Below are 22,262 nucleotides of genomic sequence, written 5' to 3'. Positions count from 1 at the left end.
AAAGGAAACTCATCCTATCAATAGAAAACAAGGTTTACAAAGCTTTCAATACTGAAGGTTTTCAGTGCCAAGAAGTACTACAGTTTTGTTCTTCCCCTTTTGCCTTGGAATCAAGACAAAGTACCAGCTTCCCCTAAAATTTCTGACTTGCATATATTCTTAGAACATCATGGCTAAAACAATGTTTTTAAAAATTTACCTCAGCTACAAAAATGTCTGATGAAAAGTACTTTTTTGTCTTTAATCTTCATCAAACCACAAGATTACACAGTTCTCTGGTGTAGCTTGGAAGGTAAAACAGAATCACAGATTTGCAGATGTTGGAAGGAACCTGTGGAGGTCTCTAGTCCAACCCCTCTGCCCAAAGAAGTGTCAGCTAGAGGGGGCTGGCCTTGTCCTCTTCAGTTTTGAGTATCACCAAGGGCAAAGACATCACAAAATAATTACTTCAGATTGCCAATGCTAGTGTAAATAAGAGTTGTTGATGACAGTCAATACAACACACAGTCAATGAAATACCAGAAGCTCTTGAAGTAGAGATTTTTTTCAGACATCAGATTCATTAACGCCATAACATACCCTAAAGTATTGATGGACACACAGGAGAACACACTCCATCACTTTTTATTAATGACATTTTGTGGGAATGGGATGAATAGTTGCTACAAATTTGCTGCAACAAGAAATCTTGTCTGCTCCCACAACAGATGGCCAACACACTACTACAACAAAAGCAAAATAATGGTAGCATATCCACTGAGGCTCTATCTTTAACCAATTCTCTTTACTTGTTATTAGCATTATTATTCTATAGTTATAAAATGCATCAAATTACTTCCCAAGACAGTTCAAGTATTTTACACAATTAGAAAGAAGACTTTGAAAGAAGAGTTCCCTATATACTTATTTATTAATTGAGACAGAATATTGCTTAAATGCATTTTGGAATGCTCTTTGAACTTTGAATGAAATGCATGATCTACCTGAGCCCAGATAAAACCATGTCATTTTTTTATGAATGTCACAAAATATTAAATGCTACTGGAAGATGGGAATTTTAATCCATTTCTAATTATTAATTAAAAATACATCTTTGCCACTAGTGGATAGAACAGGCAAATGGAATGGTGCGTATGTACATGAGTCATCCTTAATGGCATCGATTTTACTGTAGGGGATTTTTTTTTTATTATTGTTTTGCTTAACTTTAATCAAAAGTTAAACAATTAGTTTTTGACAAGTTTTTAGACTTGGATGAACTTGGGACAGAAGTGAAAGTAGTATCTTTTAACAGTACTGAATGCAACTGATACAGCTGGAATTAAGCTTGCAGGTTTAGGCAACCAAAAGCTGCCCAAACACAGATGCCTAATTTAGGGTGAGTCAGCTGTGTTGACCAGACCTCCACTGACTCTCATGGAAGCTGAGACACTCCGTGCCTATGGAAACATCTACATTTAGGTGGCTTTACCTCAAGCCTTATCTCACCTGACACGTCTATGGTGGTCGGAGAAATCTGATTTAGGAGACTGATAGTATACAATACTGAATAAATGCATAGAGCAGAGATATCTGCAAGAGCCTGGAGGACAAGACATGGGGCATATGGGAGCCCCACACTTCCTAAAGCACAGCTGGAAGACACAGGCAGAGTTCACATAGCATCCAATGTGGCAATAGACATTTCTGTTTAGGCATTGGTGTTGAGCCCTTATTGAGTCTCTTCTTCATGGACTAGCTCTGTTGCAGTGCTTACAAAAAGCTGGACAACTACTGATCATGTGAGAAAACATAATTAAAAAATGCAGAAATTCTGATCATACACTATACAGAGCTCAGCTATGGAATCACACAGATTTCTTATTGTTTTCTTTATGTGCCTTCTCTTTTCTCTTCATTTATCTGTTACTCACTAATGTCATGCCTAAATTTTGGCATGTGTTAGCAGTATGAATCTAAACCTACTATGATCCACCAGGTGTTATTGCAATAGTAATAAAAATAATTAGAGATAATAAAAGTAACAGTGTTGTCATTTGCTTTTATCAGCAGATAAACTCATGGGACACTGCTCTCTCAAAACACAGACAAGAATGCTCTTATAAATATGCAAGAGAAAATTGCAGGCAGAGAAAAACAGTCATTCACTGAAAATATTGTTGTTTAGAAGAGAGTCAGCTTTGACCTCCTGTACCTAATTATACATGAAAACAAAGATTAAAAGCCTACTAATAATCACCATAAACTATGATTAATGATGTCATGCTTCAGTGCCTCAGATTTCTAGACCCATGTACAGTAAATTCATTAGTGGATTATTTGAAGAAGAAAATAATGTTTGGTACTATTTTGTTTAAACTTTCTGTATTGCTTTCCTATTATAAAGATTGGAACAGTCCATCACAAAATTCTGCAGAAAAAGACCTTCTTATGTTGCTCTTTTCTAATTGTGTAAATGCTCATGCAAATCTAGCTGCTGTTATTCGCACCACATACCCTTTGATTTCATGGATATTTGAAAGCTACTGATGACAGCCAAGCATTGAGAAGTCTGGATTTTCATTCAGAACTTCATGAACAAATGAACAAAGCTGCACTAAAATGAAGATCCCCTTCCTCTTCCCTTCCTCTTCTTCTTCCTTTCATCTACTACAACCACAGCTATACTATAATTGAGAAATAAGTGACCCCAAGGAAGATTGTAGCAGAATAAAAACATTTCCAATTGTTCTTAGCAGTACGGAAATTATGAACAAAAGGAATCCCTTCAGGTGAGTGGTAGGTGCATGTTTATTGCAGCATAACAGACACAGTGGCATCTTCAGTGGAATAAAAGACAGATGCCATGGCTTTTCTCATCATCAAATCACCATTTTCCTGACCTTAGCAAAACTGAAAGGTAAAGTTAGTTTTCAGTATTTCTGGAGAACTAAATAACACATTTTTGCCGTATATGAAATAAATAAGCTAGAAGTAGTTTAAAATGAAGAATGAATCAGAGCCCAGAAAGAATTTTGCCCTTGAGCCAGAATTGATTCAGCAACACTCACTTCGTAATGCAAACTATTCAGCCATCTCAGCAACCGCTGCACTGGCTAAGACTCCCCTTCATTGCAAAAGATGCAAAGTCAAATCTCAGCTTTTCAGCACGACATGGAAAAACAACAGCTCCTTAACTGGAAATTTAGGTCAGAAAAAGTCAATTCTAATTCATATGTATAAAAAGAGTCTAATATACAAATAAGGTCATGACAGCTGAAATTCCTGGGGATGCAAAACCGCCAAGTAAAAAGTATTTATTTTTAATGCATATTCAGTTCTAGAGAAAGGGTAAAGAATGGGAGCAATGTAACATTAGGTATTTCAGATCATGGAATAAAGGATATTGCATCCAAAAAATGCAGTGGTGGTTAAGCACCACTGGCAAAGAGTATCTTCACTACTTTGGAAAAAGTATAGACCATAGGTATTTAGGAACTGATTATGGGCAAGGGTCCACTAAATTGGTTGCTGGTGAGATCGTTAGGAACCAGTGTACTGTGTAGCACCATTGAAACTTCATTGCTAACAGCAGGAGTTAGAAGGATGTGAAGGTAATATAGGACTCTTCTATCAAACAATTCATAGAGTGCATATTACTATTGAGTATTCACTTCTGCATGAACCAATATACATTTATCTGTTTTTATCTCAGTATATCAATTTCCATGGCTTTTTTAATTTATCAACACAGAGCCGTGTTTTATTCGTTTCCTCCAAGAGCCTTCTAGCATTATCTTTACCGCAGATTTAATTAGTATCCTCTCCACTATATCCTCCACGTCATTAATGAAAATATTGAAGAGTATGGGACCAGGAATGGCTCCCTCAGGGGTCTGTAATTCTATTTTGAATATATTTAATGTCTGGTGGCAATAGATTTGTATTTCTACTGTTTTTTTGTTACACCTTGCAATAATGCAGAAACTATTAGGTCTCAATAGCATTTGAAATACAAGACAAAGGTGTTTTGCGCTTTAATCTGAGACTTGCAAATTTCATTCAAATTATAAAAGGAAGAGACTGACAGAAATGTAAAAAAAAAAAAAAAAAAAAAAAGGTTATATTTTACATGGAGAGATTATTTTTTCCCTTTAATCTCTAAATGAAGTTACAGGCCTGTAGCAGAATGCATAATGCTGGTTTAGGGTCGCTATAGCATTTTTTATGTGTACAGCTGTTCTTCCACTGGTATAAGTAGACACATCTGCTCATTAGCAATACAATGTCATTTCTAGTGTCTAATTTTAATTATTTGCAGATGATAGATTCCTTATGCAATGTCTAAAAAAAGTACAGTCCTTCAAAACTGGTGAGAAATAAATATACCCTCTGCAACTAAAATGGGTCAGCACAATGAAAACCAGATATTAATCTGGAGAATTCATGTATCAGCACTAAGGCTAAATGCCAAACTATTTGGAAGGTCACAGGGAGGAGAAACAGCTCATACATCTCTTCTTTATCGTGGATACACAAGACATATGGACTAAGAGGTGTTCTGAATGAGTCTGGCGGGTGATAAGTTTGTTGTAGTACAGATGGTCCTCAACTGCTGGAAAAATACCAGTTCTGCTTACATTTCCTGTACAAACACAGGCAAGATAAGGACTTCATGATGGAAAGGAGAAATGAGATTACTTACCAGTAATTTTGGTTTTCTGCGTACGTATACTCAAAGAACCAATATGGCTAAAAGTAATTTTTCATAATCTCCTCGGCCATAGTGGCCATGAATATCTTTGCTCTTCACCCCGCTGCCAAAGGTATGGAGTCCTGCCTTCCCCTCAGCTCCTTCTGATATATCAGAATTATAACCAAAAAGCCAGAAGAAGCAATGAGAAAGGATACAACCTGTGTATAAAGAGGCTCACCCCAAAGAACTGTAGGTGTAGCTGTTATTTTTTGTGGGCTGGGAAGGACTGAGTATGCTTGATAAAGACAGGGAGCAGAACTACCAAAACGAGCATCAGTTTTGGCTTATATTCAAGACAGGAGACAGCTAAGGATGTGAGTGGATTTTGCTTTTGCCCCAAACATGTTTTAAAGAGAAGGAAGTAGTATTTCCTTTGTGTTCTGCTAAAAAGACACGTTCAGCTATTGCAAGCAACAACGAATCTTTAAAGCTGCTTTGGATAGGGCTGAAATCTCTGACACATGTAGGACTTCAACCTCACACAGGATCAGGGTAATTATGAACAACAGGACACTTAACGGGAATCACATTTGCACCATGACAGACTCCTCTGGTATCAGACAGATTTTTCCAAAGGCTTGGAGAAATAGACTCACCACAGAGCGGTCAAACTTTCTGATCAGAAAAAATATGACATCTTCTTCCCCGAACATGAGCAAGGTTGGGTTCCCCAATTGGCTCACATGCTGCCGGACAGTGCTAGTGCCAGAAGGGCCGTCCCACCAGCAGCCCTGCTCCTGGCAATGCGAGTCCTGGCTGAAAGCTACATTGCAGTTCATGCAGGGTCACCTTTCACCTTGATCCGAGAACTTTGTGACTGCCAGTGTCCACACAAAGAAAGAGGTGGCATCCTACAGACAGGTCAAGGAGACAGAAGAAAATTGCTCTTTTTCCCATCAGCTAAGACAAGGATTAGCTTAAAGCAATCACAAAACCATAGGCTGAGGCACAATGCAGACAAACTGATGGCCTGAAAGTCCACATCCCTCTAGACATGCAGCAGAACCATAAGGATGCAGTTTGAAGGAGACAAGGTTATATCTTACGAATCGGGAAGACTCTGAGAATGGCCTTTTTAGTGCAAAAACAGGGCAATACAGATTATGCCCTATGTCTCTGTAAACTTTACAAAGATACATGATGCACAAAGCGAATAGCCGTAAGATTCTTTTGCAGTATTTTCAGCACACCACTTTCATTCCCTTTTTTAGTATCGGTCACAAAGAAGCAACCACCTCAAGCACTTCTAGAGCTACACAGAGCAATCCTCTTATAGATAAGATTATTCCTAGGAGAGAAGGAATTCTGGTCTGTGTATTAGAGGCTGAACAGAGATGACAACCATATGTCACTTGGCAGAAGTCAGGGGTTTGTTTGTTGCTTTTTCAGTATCCCAAATGTAATGAATTATAAAATATAGCCTAAATTAATAGTCAAGGAGGACTTTATCAGGGCCCCACACTTAGGAGATGCTCATCTGGGAGAATCTCTTTCAACTCATAGACTGACTTGATCAAAGGTTCCTGCTTTTCAGTAGACTTCTGTATAATACTCAGACTCAAGAGCTTCATGAAACAAGAGCCAGGCTGCCTCCCAGAGAAACTTTGAATCCCAGTGAGACGTCAGCCTCATTTTGAAGGCAGGAGGTCCAACTGCTTGGAAAGCAGGAACTTTTGAATATTAATATGCTCTTACAATAATGAATGGACTGCCAGTCTGTACTCTTTAGCAACTTGGTACCACCTAGATTGATATTTGAAAGGTCTTTAATTGCAACAGAATCCGAAACAACACATATGAATATTTCCATATTTTATGTTTAATGACATTATAACAATTAGACAAGTCCATTGTCTCTGCAGGGGGTAGGAGGGCTTAGATGGCATTAACCTGACTTCTGGGGAAAGATAAGGCAGTGCCACAGACAAAGCTTTTATACTTTTGAGTGAGCACTATTCTCAAAAAGTCCAACATTTGCTGGCTGTATGAGACATTGGATTCATCTAAAGAGTGTGCTGAATTTCATGAATAAGAAATCTCCCTAATTTAACTGCTTAGTAAACACCTTCTCTTTGACAGACTGAGCTGCATTCATGTTAGGCTGCCTAAATAAGACTTTGCACACAGCTGAATTTAAGGAAAGAAAAAAATATCTTAGGTCAGGGAGATAATTTTCACTTTCAGTATCTTTACATAAAACCACATTTCCCATAGCAAGATAAAAGCAGGGAGTAGGTACAAATCAAGGTGAAGAAACAGTTCCACCTTACCTATCTTCTACTGCTAACTGTGCAAACTTGAAAAACATATATAAGCATACCATCCCCATCTTATAGAACAAAGAAACTCGAAATTGGGACCTTGTGCTTTATCTTTTCTCAAATGAAGAAAGGCTGTAGAGATGTAAAGAACTTTACAAAGGCCTTGAACAGAATTTAGCATTAAGTAACCATAAACATGCATAAGTAAAGCAATCTGTCCACATCAGCCAAGTCTGGAGGACACAAAAGCTTTAGTGACTGCCAACATCTCCATGCAGAAAGTGATGTTCTCACTTTTTCCAAGTTATTACTGAAGAACCACGTTGAAATTCTACAGAACCAAGCTTAGATAAAGGCTTAGCCATGTTTAGACCAAGCAGTGCAGTGCCATGTAGATGCCTGAGGTAGCTGTGAATGACTTGGGTATCTACACAGCACAGTGTCATGTGGAGACATTAGCTTACATCCCAGAAGGAATACAGCCACATTAGTGTGGCCCTGTGCCCAGGCTAATTAGGTGATGTTTCCCTAGTTGCCAGAAATCACAAAGTGAATCATACATCTGCCAACATCTAACCTTCTTCTGAAAGCACAGACTGGAACTATTTAGAACCTCAGTTATGTGAGGATTCAAAGTGAATACAAAGATATAATCTCATCATATTACTTTATTTAAAGCCAGAAGGAATTACCAGTTCATCTGGTCTGACCTATGTGTAACAACTACTACACTTCGCCCACATACCATTAAGTCCAGCACAAGTACTTCAATCAATGCAAAGCACTGAAGTCCTCTAGAGACCAACCTACTGCATGTGTGCCACAGGCAGAGACCAACCATATGCTGTCAAAGCCAAGACTACAAAAATGACAGAGAATGGTAGTTTCCCAAATCATTTCAGCAGCAATCCATTCCTCATACTGCTGGTTGTTATAGTCCTGGTTGTTAGCTCCCAGCTCTGGCAATGAGGATGAATCCCAGCATGTGAACAAGACACATGGACCAATTACCTAGAAATAGGATTTTCTGTGCTACTTCGAAACAAGCAGCCCATTACTAAGATGTCAGCATCTGGTTATGGTCAATCCCTGACAATCTAAAGAAGAAAAGAACAAAAGAAAAAAAAAAGACCAAAAACCAACCAATGATAAGATGGAGCAAAACTTCCCTCTTGATCCCTAGAAGCAAACCACAAAGGCCCTGAAGCATGATGGACATAGTCTTAAAGCAGAGCTGCGAGAGCTTCAAGGATGGTGCAGGCAAATTGTTCTGACACAGGTGTAAAGGAAGGGGTTGATCAGGGAGGTGCATAAATCAACAGATCCCAGTACAGGCCATCACGCTTCATACACAGACATAGAATTTCTTCTCGTGAACCGAATCATACACCTTTTGTAAGATGATAAATGACCTCATCTTAAAGCCTCAAAATGATGGTGATAGAAAAAGACTCCAATGCTTAATTACACTGCTAGCTGCAAAACTATTTTATCATGCCGAAACTCTGAAACTTCAATTTCCAGCTACTGAATCTCGTCCTGGCTCGCCAGTGGTTGGATTGTCAGCCCCACTATGAGGCATCAAGTGTGATATCTCAATGAGTTGAATGTGTTTATTCACAGCACCAGGCCAGTATTTTAGGCTCTACATCTTTTTTATGTCTTTTCTTTGAATCCCCAGCAATATCTCTATATAATTCTTAGTATGTCAACACAGAAACTACACAAAATGGTCCGAGATTTTACTGACTGCCCCCAGGAAACACTTTCCCCCTGACTAAGGCTTCACTGTTCATATAGGCAGGAGATGCAATAGCCATTTTTTGTCTTTCCGTTGCACTCTGGGCTCAGTGGAAGACATTTATCTACAATAGCCCCTGGATCCTTCTCAGAGGTACTGCTTCCCCGGATGGTATTGTATTTTGTAGGTATCATCTGCATTTTTTGTTCCCAGATGTGGTAACAAGTGGCATAATTATGATAGCTGTTAAAATATTGAAATGAGTTACTGTGTGTAATATTTCTGGAAAACGCTAGAAAGCATGATGTTTATTGAAACCATATAAACATGTAAAATGTTTTCTCAACACAGTTTCCCATTTATGTTTGCACAGATGTGTATAATGTCATCACAAAACCTCTTCCAAGAAAGATAAATTAAATCAAAAGGTTTGAATAAGGCAAATAGCTAGAATGCTCTGCTGGTGCCTCAACATGCCACCTCTTACATCATTTTTTTTTTTTCTTTTTTCTAAACATAAAAGATAGTCACTGCCACTGGAAAATATAACAAACAAACAAAAAATTTTATGAAGGATAAAGGTCCTCAGCACAGATAAAACGGTCAGCTCTGAAGCTGCAAAGAAATATGCTTTAATTTAAGAGACAAAAGATAGTATTACAGAAGAAATTGTCATAATGAAAGCTGAAAAAAAATTCTATTGTCTACTGTGCCTCTCTGTGGGAATTTTCCCAGCACAGACAGCTGTAAAGGAGGAGGGGTATTGTGAGTTTCTGTACTCTCATTCTCTCTCTTCCTCTCTTTCTCTGTCAATAAATGTCTGCAATCATATTCTTGAGCTCCAGTGTGATTTCAAGGTTCATCTCTTCCATGCAGCTCAAACACTAATTATCCCAGCTGTAATTAGTAAGATAATTAAATACTGGCTCACTCATCACTCTACCTTGTGTCGGGTCATGATTCTCCCAGAAGACCTTGAGCAGTTTCTCAAAGCTGATGTTTTCTGGCTGATATACTACTCGTACAGCCTCTGTGTGACCAGTTTTACCTTAAAAGACAAAATAAAATCAGATGTTATTAGCAAGAATTAGCTAGTGCATGCCCAGTTTTTTATATTGAGATCCAAAGCACAATTCTTTGTTTCCTTTTTTATTTTTTAAACATATTTTGATTTACCATCATTTGCATTTAAGCCTCTTTACAGAATGTTTTATATAGAATGTTTTATATACATGTCAGCTCTAAGATATCTGCAAGTTTGGACAAGGCCATCATGAAAGAAACTAGCTAGAAAGGCAACGTAAGACAGTCATCTTATTAGAGTAGTTTGTCAACTTTCAGGAAAAAATTGAATAGTTCTTAAATATTTGTACCTGACAACTAGTTAAATATTATTAACTATTCTAAATGGAACATTAAAATAAGAATTATATATCTACATCTTCAACCATTATACATAATTATACATATACATCTATAACTTAAGCATCTATATTGTCTTTTTCGTAGGAAACTGGGCTTCACCTGGCATGTGGTGAGATATGGATAAAATAATTGTTTATAAAAGCAAAATTCGAGAGTGTGTTTACACAAGATCACACACACAAAAAAAATCAAAATTTCACATCATCCAACCTACTGGTGCCAATGGGCGTTAAAAAGAGTCAGAGAGAGCCTGATGGAATTTATGACAGCAGACGAGTTCAAGCAAAATCATCAAGTATTACATCACATTCAAATACATTATTCCTATTTTTCAGTTACCTTATGGCTCCGATTTTTTCATTCTTTATCTGTCTAAACACATAATATTATTGAAAGATCCAGCTTCATAAAATATAAAGGATCTGGCCACATGATTTTCTTCAGTTATAATTAAGTTAGACTGATGAGTGCTCAGACGTCGCAGGGTGAGTCCATGGTACCGAGTGCTACAAAAGCACACATGAAGAATTTATAAATGTAGGCATTTTCGGTTGTCATAATAACTCCATGAGTGGGAAAAAATATATATCCTATTCTCCATTTAAATCATAACAAGGAAATATTCAACAAAAGTAAACTGGACAGTGAGATTTGCTTTTTGGTGGGGATATAATAGACTACTTGCTCAGACTATGCCAGGTTTTGATTTCATTTACACTGGCATAAATTTTGGATTTACTCAACCACCTTCAATAGAATTGACTGGAATTTCATGCAGTGCAACAACCAGCTGAATCTAGCCCACTGATGGGTTCTGAATTAGCTGTCACTAAGTAAGAAAAGTCAGAGTCTATGAGTAACTGAAGAGTGTTCAGTGAAAATACCAATTTGGTACCAAGAGAAATTTGGAAAAAAAATAACGGAAAGAAATAAAAAGGATGCTAGGACATATTAAAGAGATGTATCAGTGAAAAGTATGACAGCATTTTATCAGTTAATTGGGCCACATGAAATGAAGAAAACTTAAATGAGGCACAGAGGGGTGGGCTAGCAATCAAAAGAGATTTTGAAGAGTAGGATTAAATTTAGCCTAGAACACAGAGGAGTAAAAGGGGACACATCTGGGATACCTGTAAAGAAAATTTTGATAAAATCAAATTGCTTTCTATCTAGTGTGCTTCACAACACAACAAAGATAGGCTCACTGAGATTAAAAGGCAAAAACGTGCAAGTTATATGTAACCCATAGCTACAGCCATGTCACTGTCCACCACGATACAATCCAGGCAAACAATGGCCCAATTCCTCTTTCATATGCACTATGCCTATTGAAGACAATAGAAGCAACTCATTATCTGAAGGCAAATTTTGATGGCAGGTTAACAGAAAGGGATCATACATTTAGTAGAACAAAAGTAAAAGTCATAGGTAATTCGCTTGATAATAAAGTGAAATGGTCTTTCTATATTATGGTGTGAACTGATGGCCAGCTTAGGTCAGGGAAGGAGCTTATTCCAGATTCCATGGTTTGAAGTAGACCATTCTATGGTTTTGGTTATAGACTATCAGGGGAAATAATGTATTTTGCCTTAGATGAAGACCAGGTTGGGAATTTTGTTGTTGCTTGAGATAAAGCAGGAGAGCAAATGGACAGTGGTTTGTCCAGCTTTGTTAAACCTACTTTGTGTAACTAAAAAGAGATTAAGGAGTGGCTTCTGACTTCAATTTTTTTTAAGCCAATGTGAAACTTATGAAAGGTTCTTACCACTCAGGAGCAAATTGCTTGTCTAAGATGAGTAGCTTTAGATCACAAGAGAGTTTCTTCAAGAACTTCAAAACAACAGAAGCATTACCTTTCCTCTCAGCTGAAGCAGCAATTACATCTTGTCAACACTGTCTGCTCTGACTAATCCAGAAGTTCAAAGAATCAGCTTTCTTCTTTTCCTCTGAATAAGGAAATAACAGTGCTACTCCAAGAACTATAGCCTGACCTCAAGAAAAAAAAATCCTCAGATGTGTGGCTAGCAGACTGTTAGAACCTAGAGCATATTTAAAATCAATATTCGTTCTCGGAGGAAAAGCAAGGAGCTAATACCTGCTAGTCTTATCAGATTCACCTTTAATTTTCCTCAAAGCTTTTCCACAACCCAGTAGATTTTCTTTCAGAATATGACGCAGCTATTTCCACTAAGAACAATCTTTGTCATTTGTGGTGAGCACTCCTACTTCCCAACAAGTTTAGTTGAAACCATACCAATCAACTGGGTACACGTGAGCAAATGGAGAGGTAAAAGGCTTCATGTGGGACAGATTAACCACAAGCTTTCCTGGAAAAAGCATGGATAGAAAATAGTATCAGGGGACAGAGGAAAAGAAAAGGCACAATCTTTCTTCAGGTACAAGGTGCTTTACAACACGGAATCAACAGATAGCCCAACATTACCCTGAGCAGCACATGGAAACTGGCAGCCCACTGGTGCTGAACATGGCTCAGCTGCAGCAAAAGTGACAAAAATAAACCAAAATTGGGCTCTCCCTGTTTGCCTTCTTAGTTCACTTTTTGCATTAGGCTTAAGTTTGACTACAAAAACAGAATGATCACATTTTAGTTTGAATGTCATACATTTGCTACAGTGCAGCACCAAAAGAACAGAGCAGGCATCAAAAGATCTAACCACTCCTCTGTATTGTAAAAAAAAAAAAAAAAGAAAGAAAAGAAAGGAAATATTTCTAATCAAATCTTCTTTGTAAGATTTCTTAAAATGGTGAGGCAGTAATCAAAGAAAAACAATAAACCCATTTAGTCTCAAAAAAGCTGTACATTTTTCAACAAGAAATTGAACCAGCTAACACTGAACAGCTGAAACAATTTAAACTGATCAGTGATGGATGCTATTCTCTCAGTAATATCCAGCTCTCAGAATTTATCATGAAACGTTCATTTATATTAAGTCAGAGTCATGGTGTCCTCAGATCACCTATTGGTTTTAATTAGCTGATTTTTAATATTCCACAGTAAAAGCATGCTTCATTTTAAGTTCCAAAAGTTTTAACAAGTATGAATATTTCTAGAAGCCTCCTCTCAAAAAAACTCAAACTTTGAACCATGTTTTTTCAATAATTTATTGAATCACTCACTATAATTTAATTTGCTGTTAAATGGGCAAATAGAAATCCTTTATTTACAGGTGCCATTATCGGATTTCCAGTTATGGTGCTCAGTTCTCCTTCAGCTTTAGAAGGAGCTTAGCCATAGAAGAACCTCGCTGCAGATGATAAGACTTTACTACACCATAGCAGAGAGGGCTGTGTGCCAACAGCAGATTGTCTGTTTATCCTATATCCATTTCCCACTTAGAAAACATAGCCACTCTCAGAGGATTAGCTACAGTGAGCTCTTTCAGTGGGGATTCAAACTCTGGCAAAAACGTTCCTGTAAAGAGCAGTGGAAAAAAGACATCCGAGTGACACATCGGTGCTTCTTTTCAATTTTTTTCTTCCTAATAGTGTTTAGATTTTCACCTTCTTAATCATCTCCCAGGTGAGTGCTCAAGCCAGCGGATTATAGAAGCGAACTCATTCTTTTCAAGTTGCTGTATCCAGTAAGCATTTAATTATTACCTGCAAAGTGGAACAACTTCAAAGGGCTGGCTGCAAAGCATTTCACCTGTGAATACCCAGCCACCCAGCTGCTATGGTACTGCCACGTGGCACATGGGCCTCTCCAGCTAGTCCAGCCCTGGCTGAATTAGGTTAGAAAGTTCAATCAATGCCTAAACTATTCCCTCGTGTCCCACTTATTTAATAAAAAGGGCTTGTGCCTCTTAACCCAATGAAATAAGGGGCCTAAATCCAGGAGATGCTCTACAGGGTTTTAAGTCCTGAAAAGCACAAGGCACTAGAGCTTGGCAAAGGGCAAAGCTACCAGGCTCCCGCAGAGGTTTCTAAATGCTTTCCTACAAGCAATAGCTGATGCATCACCCATTCGGAATCTCATCTTGAAGCATCCGTCCCTTCCCCCATACAACAGGTAATCCAGGAACCCAGCTCGTTGCTGCCAACTCCACCGTGGCTCCACACCAATAAATCCCACCAAGACACGGGCGCTGGGATTTCCTCACCCGCACTGCTACATGGTTAGCGTAGTACTGGCCAAGCGCTGGCCCGTGCAATTCCCAGACTTGTGTCCAGGCTCAGCACTGCCCATGACAAATCCCCAGTGGGCAGCTGGAATGAGCTTGGACTCATATGGCTGTGGGCAGCCCATGCCCCTCAGTCCCTATATTCTGCAGGCAGCACCCTTATGGCTCAAGCACTTTGGCTTTGAGGTGATTGCAGCCCAAGCACCGAAGCTAAGAACTGGACTCTCAGCTTCAGCACTTGTCTATAGTTTTCCCTTTTTGTGCAACACACTTTTCATCAGCTTCATATTTTCTGACACAAATGTAAATGTCTAAATATAACTGAAAGGAACGGGCAGCAGATTTTCAGCTGACACACATTTCAGAGCTTATCGATTTTGGAGCTGAAACTATTTGCGCTAGCTAAAGCCTAGGCCCTAGTGAATATGCAAAGTATTACATGAAAAAGTAATAGCTCTTTTGAGCACCTGCTTCTCCAAACCACCTTGGGAATTTTTATTTTGTAGATATCGCTAATAACATCTCCAGCTTCTCTGTAAAATAGCAGTGTGTTAAATAAACAAACAGGTTAGACACGAACACACCGAGAACCCACAGTCTGGGGATCTTTTCATCTTTTCTTTTTTTAACTTTTACTTTTTTACCTTCAAAGTAACGAAGGTGAAAAGAATGGAAATAACCACACACCAACAGATTTTTTAAGAGAAGAAGGGTCCTTTATGGCAATATTATTTGACTTCCCACCTAACACAGACAAGGGAATTTCTCTGGAGCAGGCTCATATTTACTAATCTGAAAAGCCTGTGGTTGTTTGGCGTGAAGAGATGGTGAGCAGCCAGTCCCTGCACATTCCTTCTGCAACTCATCGTTTTCTGGCCACTATTCAGTTTTTTTGGGGTGATTTTCCTATTGTTTGGAAGATAACAATAAAATATATCAGGTATAAAATGGCACTAACATGTGGCTACTGTTTTTTCACTTTCTTTATGTTTCCCAAAACACTAATGACTTTGTCAGCATTGAAATAAGAGATTATGTTTGGCTTGTTATCCACTGTGAATTTCTGATTCACTGCTTTACAAAACATAATGCTTAACTTCCTCAGTGTGATCCACACTGTTTTATACAGCTGTGCTAAAATATACGTCAGTCCTATACAGCAAGAAACTGGTTTATCACCATGGGCCAATTCTGCAGTTGTTAATCTAAATAAACATTGGTTTAACAGCTAGAAACTTCTGCCTGAAAAAGATCGAAAGATTCAAGGCCTCTTCTAGTGCCTGCAGAAGGTGGCAAGTACTGCAGCTATAAGGCGGTACATACATCTGAAGAGAGAATTTTCTAAAAGTTTCTTTAGTTGTTTTGGGATAGAACAGATGAATGACGCAGTAAATGAAAATTTAAAAAGAAAAAATTTGCTAATGTAATAATGAGTCTGCTGTGAAATGTGTTTCTGGTGACTATCACAGTTACTGAGGTTTTTACTCTGTGGTATCAAAATAAAGAGAACAAAGGCCACAATGAAAATTGGTGAAAGTAAAGAAGTGAGCCCACAGTAAAAAAGGGCACTGGGGCTGTTACCGGTTAAAAGGCTGTTACTGGTAATTTTTTCCCAGAGATTCAGTAGTAGTTTTAAGTAGAACTAGTTGAATATGTTTAAAATATAGATTATCAGATTGAAAAAAAAAAAAAAAGCATATTTTTCTAAAAATCTATGAAACAACTAGTAAATTAACTTCTTTCTTATTTGCAAGTATCTAAAATGCACATGGTGTAGCTATAAGTTCTTACTTTGTTTGCTAAACACTTTTAGCAGCAAAACCACTATTACTGGCACTTTGTTCACAGAACCCCAGCCCCCCAGGATGGCTGGGGCTGGGGGCACCCCTGGGTGCCCCTGTGCCCCCCTGCCCCAGCAGGGTGCCCAGCCCCATGTCCCTGGGCTCAGGGAGCTCTCCAAGGAGCAGCCCCCGGCCCCTCTCGGGGCAGCCCGTGCCAGGGCTCCGGCACCCGCCCAGCCCAGCAGTGCTGCCTGAGGGGCAGGGGGAGCCGCCGGGGCTCCAGGCTGGGCCCGGGGCCTCTGGGCCTGGCCCTGGGCACCGCTGAGCAGAGCCCGGCTCTGGCCTCTCCGCACCTCCCTGCGGGTACTGACGGCCATGGGGGAGCTCCCCCGGAGCCTCCTCTGCTCCAGGCCGAGCAGCCCCAGCTCTCGCAGCCTCTCCTCACAGCGCAGGGGCTCCGGGCCCAGCAGCACCTTCTTGACTGACCCTCTTTCCCTCAATTATACATTGAAGAACCCATTAAAAATATAATAAATTAAAATTTTATAGCCTATAGGACAAAAGGAGACAGCAAAACTTTACTATCTTGTTCACTGTGTATACGTTATGTCCTCGTTAGGCTGAATGTCCACTCTACCCGCAGATATCCACACTACCAGCACTTCAGGAGGGATTACCAGACCAGACTCACACTGGTGGACTGTATGCCATTCACAGCTGGAGTGCAGAAAGTGGATTCCACGAGAGTATATTCTGATTTAATTTCATTCAAAAGGAACCTCAGCGTCAAAAAATATTCCAGTGATTTCTCATAGATGTCAGTGGAAAGCTTCTTTACCATGTGTGTTGGGAGGAACATCTGATTTCCAAGGCAATCTGGTTGCAATGTGTGATACAGGTTATCTCTGGTTGAGTTGTATTGCACAGCAGAGATCAGTGAACTGGATGAGCAGCATTGCCTTAAGGATTAGTCTGACGTTTTTCCTGGACAATAGAACAGAACATTTCATATGACATTCAACTGAAGAAAAAATGTTGAAGATAGGCATATAATTAATGCCAGTCAACATGGTTGCATGGAATATAGGTCTTGTCAGCCAAACTTGATTTCATTCTCTGATGAAATTACAAGTCTAGTTGTAATAAATGTGGAATGTAATAGCATGGATGTAATAGACTTAGACTTTATTAATGCATTTGACTTATTACTTCATGACAGTCTGATTAAAAAATTAGCACCATACAATATCAATAGTGCACGTGTTAAATGGATTAAGAATTGTCTAAATGACAGTTCTAAAAAAATTGTCTAAAGGGAACACACATTGAATTGGAGCATTTTTATCTGTGCTCTGCAGGGACTGGTACAAAGCCTGTTGCTTTCATCAGTAATTTTAAAGAAATAAAAAATCTCAACTTACAAAATCTGTCGGTAACTCAGATGAGGAGGCTGATAGGATGGTCTTAGAAAGCGATCACTTGCTGTGCTGGGCCCATTCAATCAAAAATGTGTTAAAAACTGTCACATTTAAAATTGTACTTAAGGGAACAAGTGACACACACCATACCTGCAAACAGGAAACAATCTTAGAGGAAAGTGCAAGGGTGGCAGTAGACAAGCAAGTAAATATAGAATTCCTTTGCAATGTTAAAAAAAAAATAGTGCCTGCATTGGGATGCCTATGTAAAAATGATGTTGGTTGGAACAGCACTGGTGAGATCAATCCTGACATTAAGTAGACCCTGAAAAATAGTGTCAGTGACAGCCTCAAAAGGCATGAAATGTTTAGCTTTCAAAAAGAAAATCCAGAGGTATTTAATTAAAGGATATAAGCATCTTCTCAGGAAGAGAATGACTGAGGGTCTTTGAACAAGAAAGAAAAAGGCACCAAGAGCCAGTGGTAGGAGCTGAAACCAGGGAAATTCAAATGGACTAGATGGCACATAATTTTAATACTGAAGATGATTATCTGCTACAAAACATTACACCACTGAATTACACCATTTGACCATTCGGTGTTCCTATATACCTATGTCTTATAAACCAAGGGAAGTGGTTTATTCCTCATCTCCTGATACTTTCAAATGAAGTCAGATTTCCTTCTGGGGAGATGCTCAGACAAATACATGTTAAACTTAAAGGAAAAAGTTATACGGCTTAATAAAATAGTAAATGGATAAAATGTAATGACCTATGATATAAAAGATATCAAATTAAATAATGCAGTGAGCCCTTACCAGCCTTAAATGCTGTGAATATATGAGTGAATTGCCCCTCTTTTCCTTTGTTCACTTAACTTCAATAAAGCCTTTCTATTCCAAACTGCACAAAGAGTTGGGGCTTCTGTATTTTCTTTTCATCATGGTCGATGAAGTAGACTGTAACCTAACTACAATTTCTATATTATCTTTATATAGGTGAGTTAACATCTTTCAGCTACAGTGTTGGGAGCAGAAAGACACCTTACTGCTGTTTTTACAAAGTTCTTATTTAAAAGCCCAAATTTAACTCTAAACTTACACATTAGATGGACAGAGCCTTTACATATAAATAAATAATGTTTACTGACAAACCAGTTATACTTGGCACCATGGAAATGCAATGCCAGGCTTCTAACATCTAGCCTGTGTGACACTAAACACTACACTAGATGAATACAGAACAAAACAAGTGGTTGTGCACATCTTAGAGTGAGAAATGCTAGCTTTAAGTTAGGACCCATTAATTACAAAGTTAAGTAATAAAATGAAATATTAAATATGGAAGAAGTAATGGGAATTGCAGAACCCTAGCCTCATAACTAGAAGCAACCTCATATTCTCTACAGCATCTTACACTGCTGTGGAGTCAAGAGTTCAGGCATAACTGGTTTATATGTGAGCTTTCTGTAAAATGGCATGCTAAAATAACCAATGCTGTAACAGAAACTTTGCTCTTGGAAACAAAAATGTATTTCATACACTTTCAAATAACAAAAAACTGCAATATATCTCATGAAAAGCAGTATGCGCAGTTATAAAAAAATGAAAGAAGGTCAAAAATATGGTCATATGAACACACAATGAAGATATTGCACAGAAGACAGGTGGTTTTGAAAACTGTCACTGAATATCTTCAAAATATATGTGTGAAATGTGTCGTTTTCCTGTCTGGGACTGAAACACTCAATAGCATAAAACAGTACAATCATTGAATTTTCTTTCCTAGACTAGGATCCAAGCCATGGAAGGCTACAAGATAGAGTCCATCATTTTTCATTACAAATAAATTTATTTCCACCTCCTCAAAGAAAGCACAAGAAAACCTACTACTTGTTCCTAAGCCTTCATAACAACACAATATACAGTTTTGATATAAGTGTATGTTAACACTCCATCTTTTGTTTAGATGATATTTATAAGAGGAGCTAAAATCCAAAATAGATTTGTTTCCCTCACTCATGCTATGATAATACAAGAATTTTCTTTGATTTTATCACCCTCTACTTTGATATTCCTCAAAGTTGTTACATTATGTGTGTTCTTCTCTGCCCTGTATTAGATAACAAACAGTAATACATTAAAAATATATATATCAAAAAAAAGGGAAGAAAGAATTCCACTTTTTAATAAAGAGTCTCATTAGGAAAAAGCATGTCCTCATGTGATGAGCCAGACATCAATAGAGCAACATCACTAAGAGAAACTAAAATTCCTGGAAAGTCTTTTTTTGTCAATTTTTTTTTGGTAAAAAATTCTAGTCCTGACTCTGGAAACACATCACAAATGCAAAAGTACCCCTCTGATTAAAATTACTCATATTGCAGGAAAGATTTAATGGGCTGTAATTTTAGATTATGTGTTTGGGGAGAATTCAATCTCAAACTGCTCAGTTTAGGTTTCTACTGGATACTTTGGATTAAGTGAATTTAGTCTCCTCAGAAGAAAAAATGTTGTCATTCAGAACTTAAGTCCTTGTATTCTACAACCCTGCTTGTTCACTGTTTTTGAATTCATTCTTTATCTGGTGCATTTGTGCCTATTAGATCAGGTAAGAATATGCCTTTTGAGAAACATAATGAGGCTCCTGTACCAAATTTGCGACATACTGGAATACCATAAAAGACTGTTTTTAATTGATATATATGCTTTTTATAAAGAATAATCACATTCATTCATTCATTGATATACATATTATTACAATGATATATGTTGATCGATATACATAGTGTTATATATAGAGGACACTCCTGAACAACAGAAAAAAATGCATGGAAATAGAAGAGAACTGGGAACAGAGCACAGTAGTGTAAGACTTTGGGGCATCCAACCTAAACACATTGCCCTTTGCTATGTGAACATGACCTGAGCTGAACTGTAACTCCAACTTTGGCCAGTAACTAAAGCACAAGATTCATTATCCCACCGCATTACATTCCATGCAACTTTAAGTCTATGTCTGGTATCATTGGTTCCTACTGTCACACAGTTATGAATTTAATAGCTCAGAAGCTAGTCTTATCGCAAAGCTCCTTTGAAAAATTAAATTAATGAAATGATGTTGACATTTTTTATCATAATAGATAAACACAGTGAATAAACACCAGCCCAGAAAATATATCCTGTTATCCATGGGCATGAAAAACTTTGAGGATAAAAGACATGCTACGTCACAGTTGCACCATGCCTTTGTCCTAAAGACTTCAAAGTACTTTCTAAATTTTGATTCCATTATCCCCATTCTGCAGAGCGAAACCTGCTAATACATTGTCTTCTCCATAATTAATTTTCCAAACATGCAACATAATTTATTTGAAAACTATAAGCTCTGCCAACAGCATTTTTATTCATTTAAAAACCCAAGCGCACAGCCGTACCTAGTATCAATATTTAGTGTTGGGCAAAGGGAAGCAATATTACCATCCTTAGATAATAATTAAAAAAATCAGTTATGTCATGATGTGTGGAATATATACGGTGATGCAATTTTGACTTCAGGTAAGAATTTCATATGGTAATAATTTGGCTATACTGGCTTCCATTTCCAGAACACTTATCCTTTCTAACAAGCTCAATAAAAAGGATGCTATCTTCAACTAGATGAAATTAAGATTACTACCACTAGTTCAGTTGTGCCACAAAGGCATCTAGTTAATTTGAGATGACTTAGGACAAATCATCTGGACTTCAGCTGCTGCTCCAGAAAGCAGAAGGTCTCGTACAGGTCCAGTGACAACTTGTCAGCCCTGCCTGGATGGCTCAGATATCTTACAGCATCTAAATGGCTGTCTGTTCAAGCAACTAAGTAACTCCTCCCTATTTATTTTATTGTAAAATCCACAGGCACAAATTGCAGCCATCTGGCTCAGTTTTGGTCCAGCCGTAGATACCCTGTGTCACCTTAAGCAAATAACCTAATGTGTCCCTCGGGATTTTGTTTGTAAGACGTGAAGTTGGCTCCAGATACAGTCTGTTTCTGTGTGTGAGGTGGGAGACTGTGATGATTTCAGAAATGGAATCAGGTGTAATGACTGAATCCTGACTGATTATAAAAATACTTCCTCAGTTACTGCCTTGGTGGAATGGAAGTCGGACAGTCTCCTCGGGACTTGTGTCTTGGCCTTCTCTGATCAAAGACAATCCAGCGTCATAACACGAAGAGCATGCAAAGTGAAGTACTGCAGGACTAGAAGATGACCGCAAAATGAGGCAAGATTGTTGGAACATTGAAATTTTCCTTAAAAAATAGTGAATAAACCAAATGTTAATACAATCCCCTGAAAGATCCAATAGGCAGAGACACAAAGACCAAGTCTTCAAAGAGCAGGAACCTTCTGACCACTGAACCAGCCAGGGATAGAGAGCTGACCACAGAGGGCAAGAAACAAAATGAGGAACTTCTCAGAGCCCATCCTAGTGGCACAGACTGCTGTAATTCTATGATTAGGAATCTGAAGCCATTATTTCCAGATCACATTTTATTTTTCCTGAATATTTATATTTCATGTAGTTCCTAAAGCAAGGGAAAAAGCTTGTGTTTAGAAAAGCCAAAGAGTAAGTCTTCAAAAACCTGAGTGCTGCTGTCTCATATAAAGCTTTACTTGTTTGTTTCAACTATGACTTGTTCCTGAAAAGGCCAATGGAAACCAAAAATACCCTGGTTGGGAAGGGGGTGATGTTCCAGGACAACTGCGACCA

At 38.3% G+C, this 22,262-nt stretch overlaps 1 protein-coding gene across 2 annotated transcripts in view; it reads right to left on the bottom strand.

The window, feature by feature from the left end:
• MSRA (methionine sulfoxide reductase A) overlaps positions 1 to 22,262 on the bottom strand; it is a 278,841-nt gene that overhangs the window by 102,990 nt on the left and 153,589 nt on the right. For both annotated transcript variants that reach the window (XM_035563709.2, XM_035563708.2), the window contains one exon: positions 9,681 to 9,785. In XM_035563709.2, coding sequence (XP_035419602.1) covers positions 9,681 to 9,785 — 105 coding nt within the window. The remainder of the gene's footprint in view (positions 1 to 9,680; positions 9,786 to 22,262) is intronic.

Source organism: Cygnus atratus, chromosome 3 (genome assembly GCF_013377495.2).
Source record: "Cygnus atratus isolate AKBS03 ecotype Queensland, Australia chromosome 3, CAtr_DNAZoo_HiC_assembly, whole genome shotgun sequence".
In the NCBI taxonomy this organism is placed as follows: Eukaryota; Metazoa; Chordata; class Aves; order Anseriformes; family Anatidae; genus Cygnus; species Cygnus atratus.
This window is presented reverse-complemented; position numbering and strand designations above follow the sequence as displayed.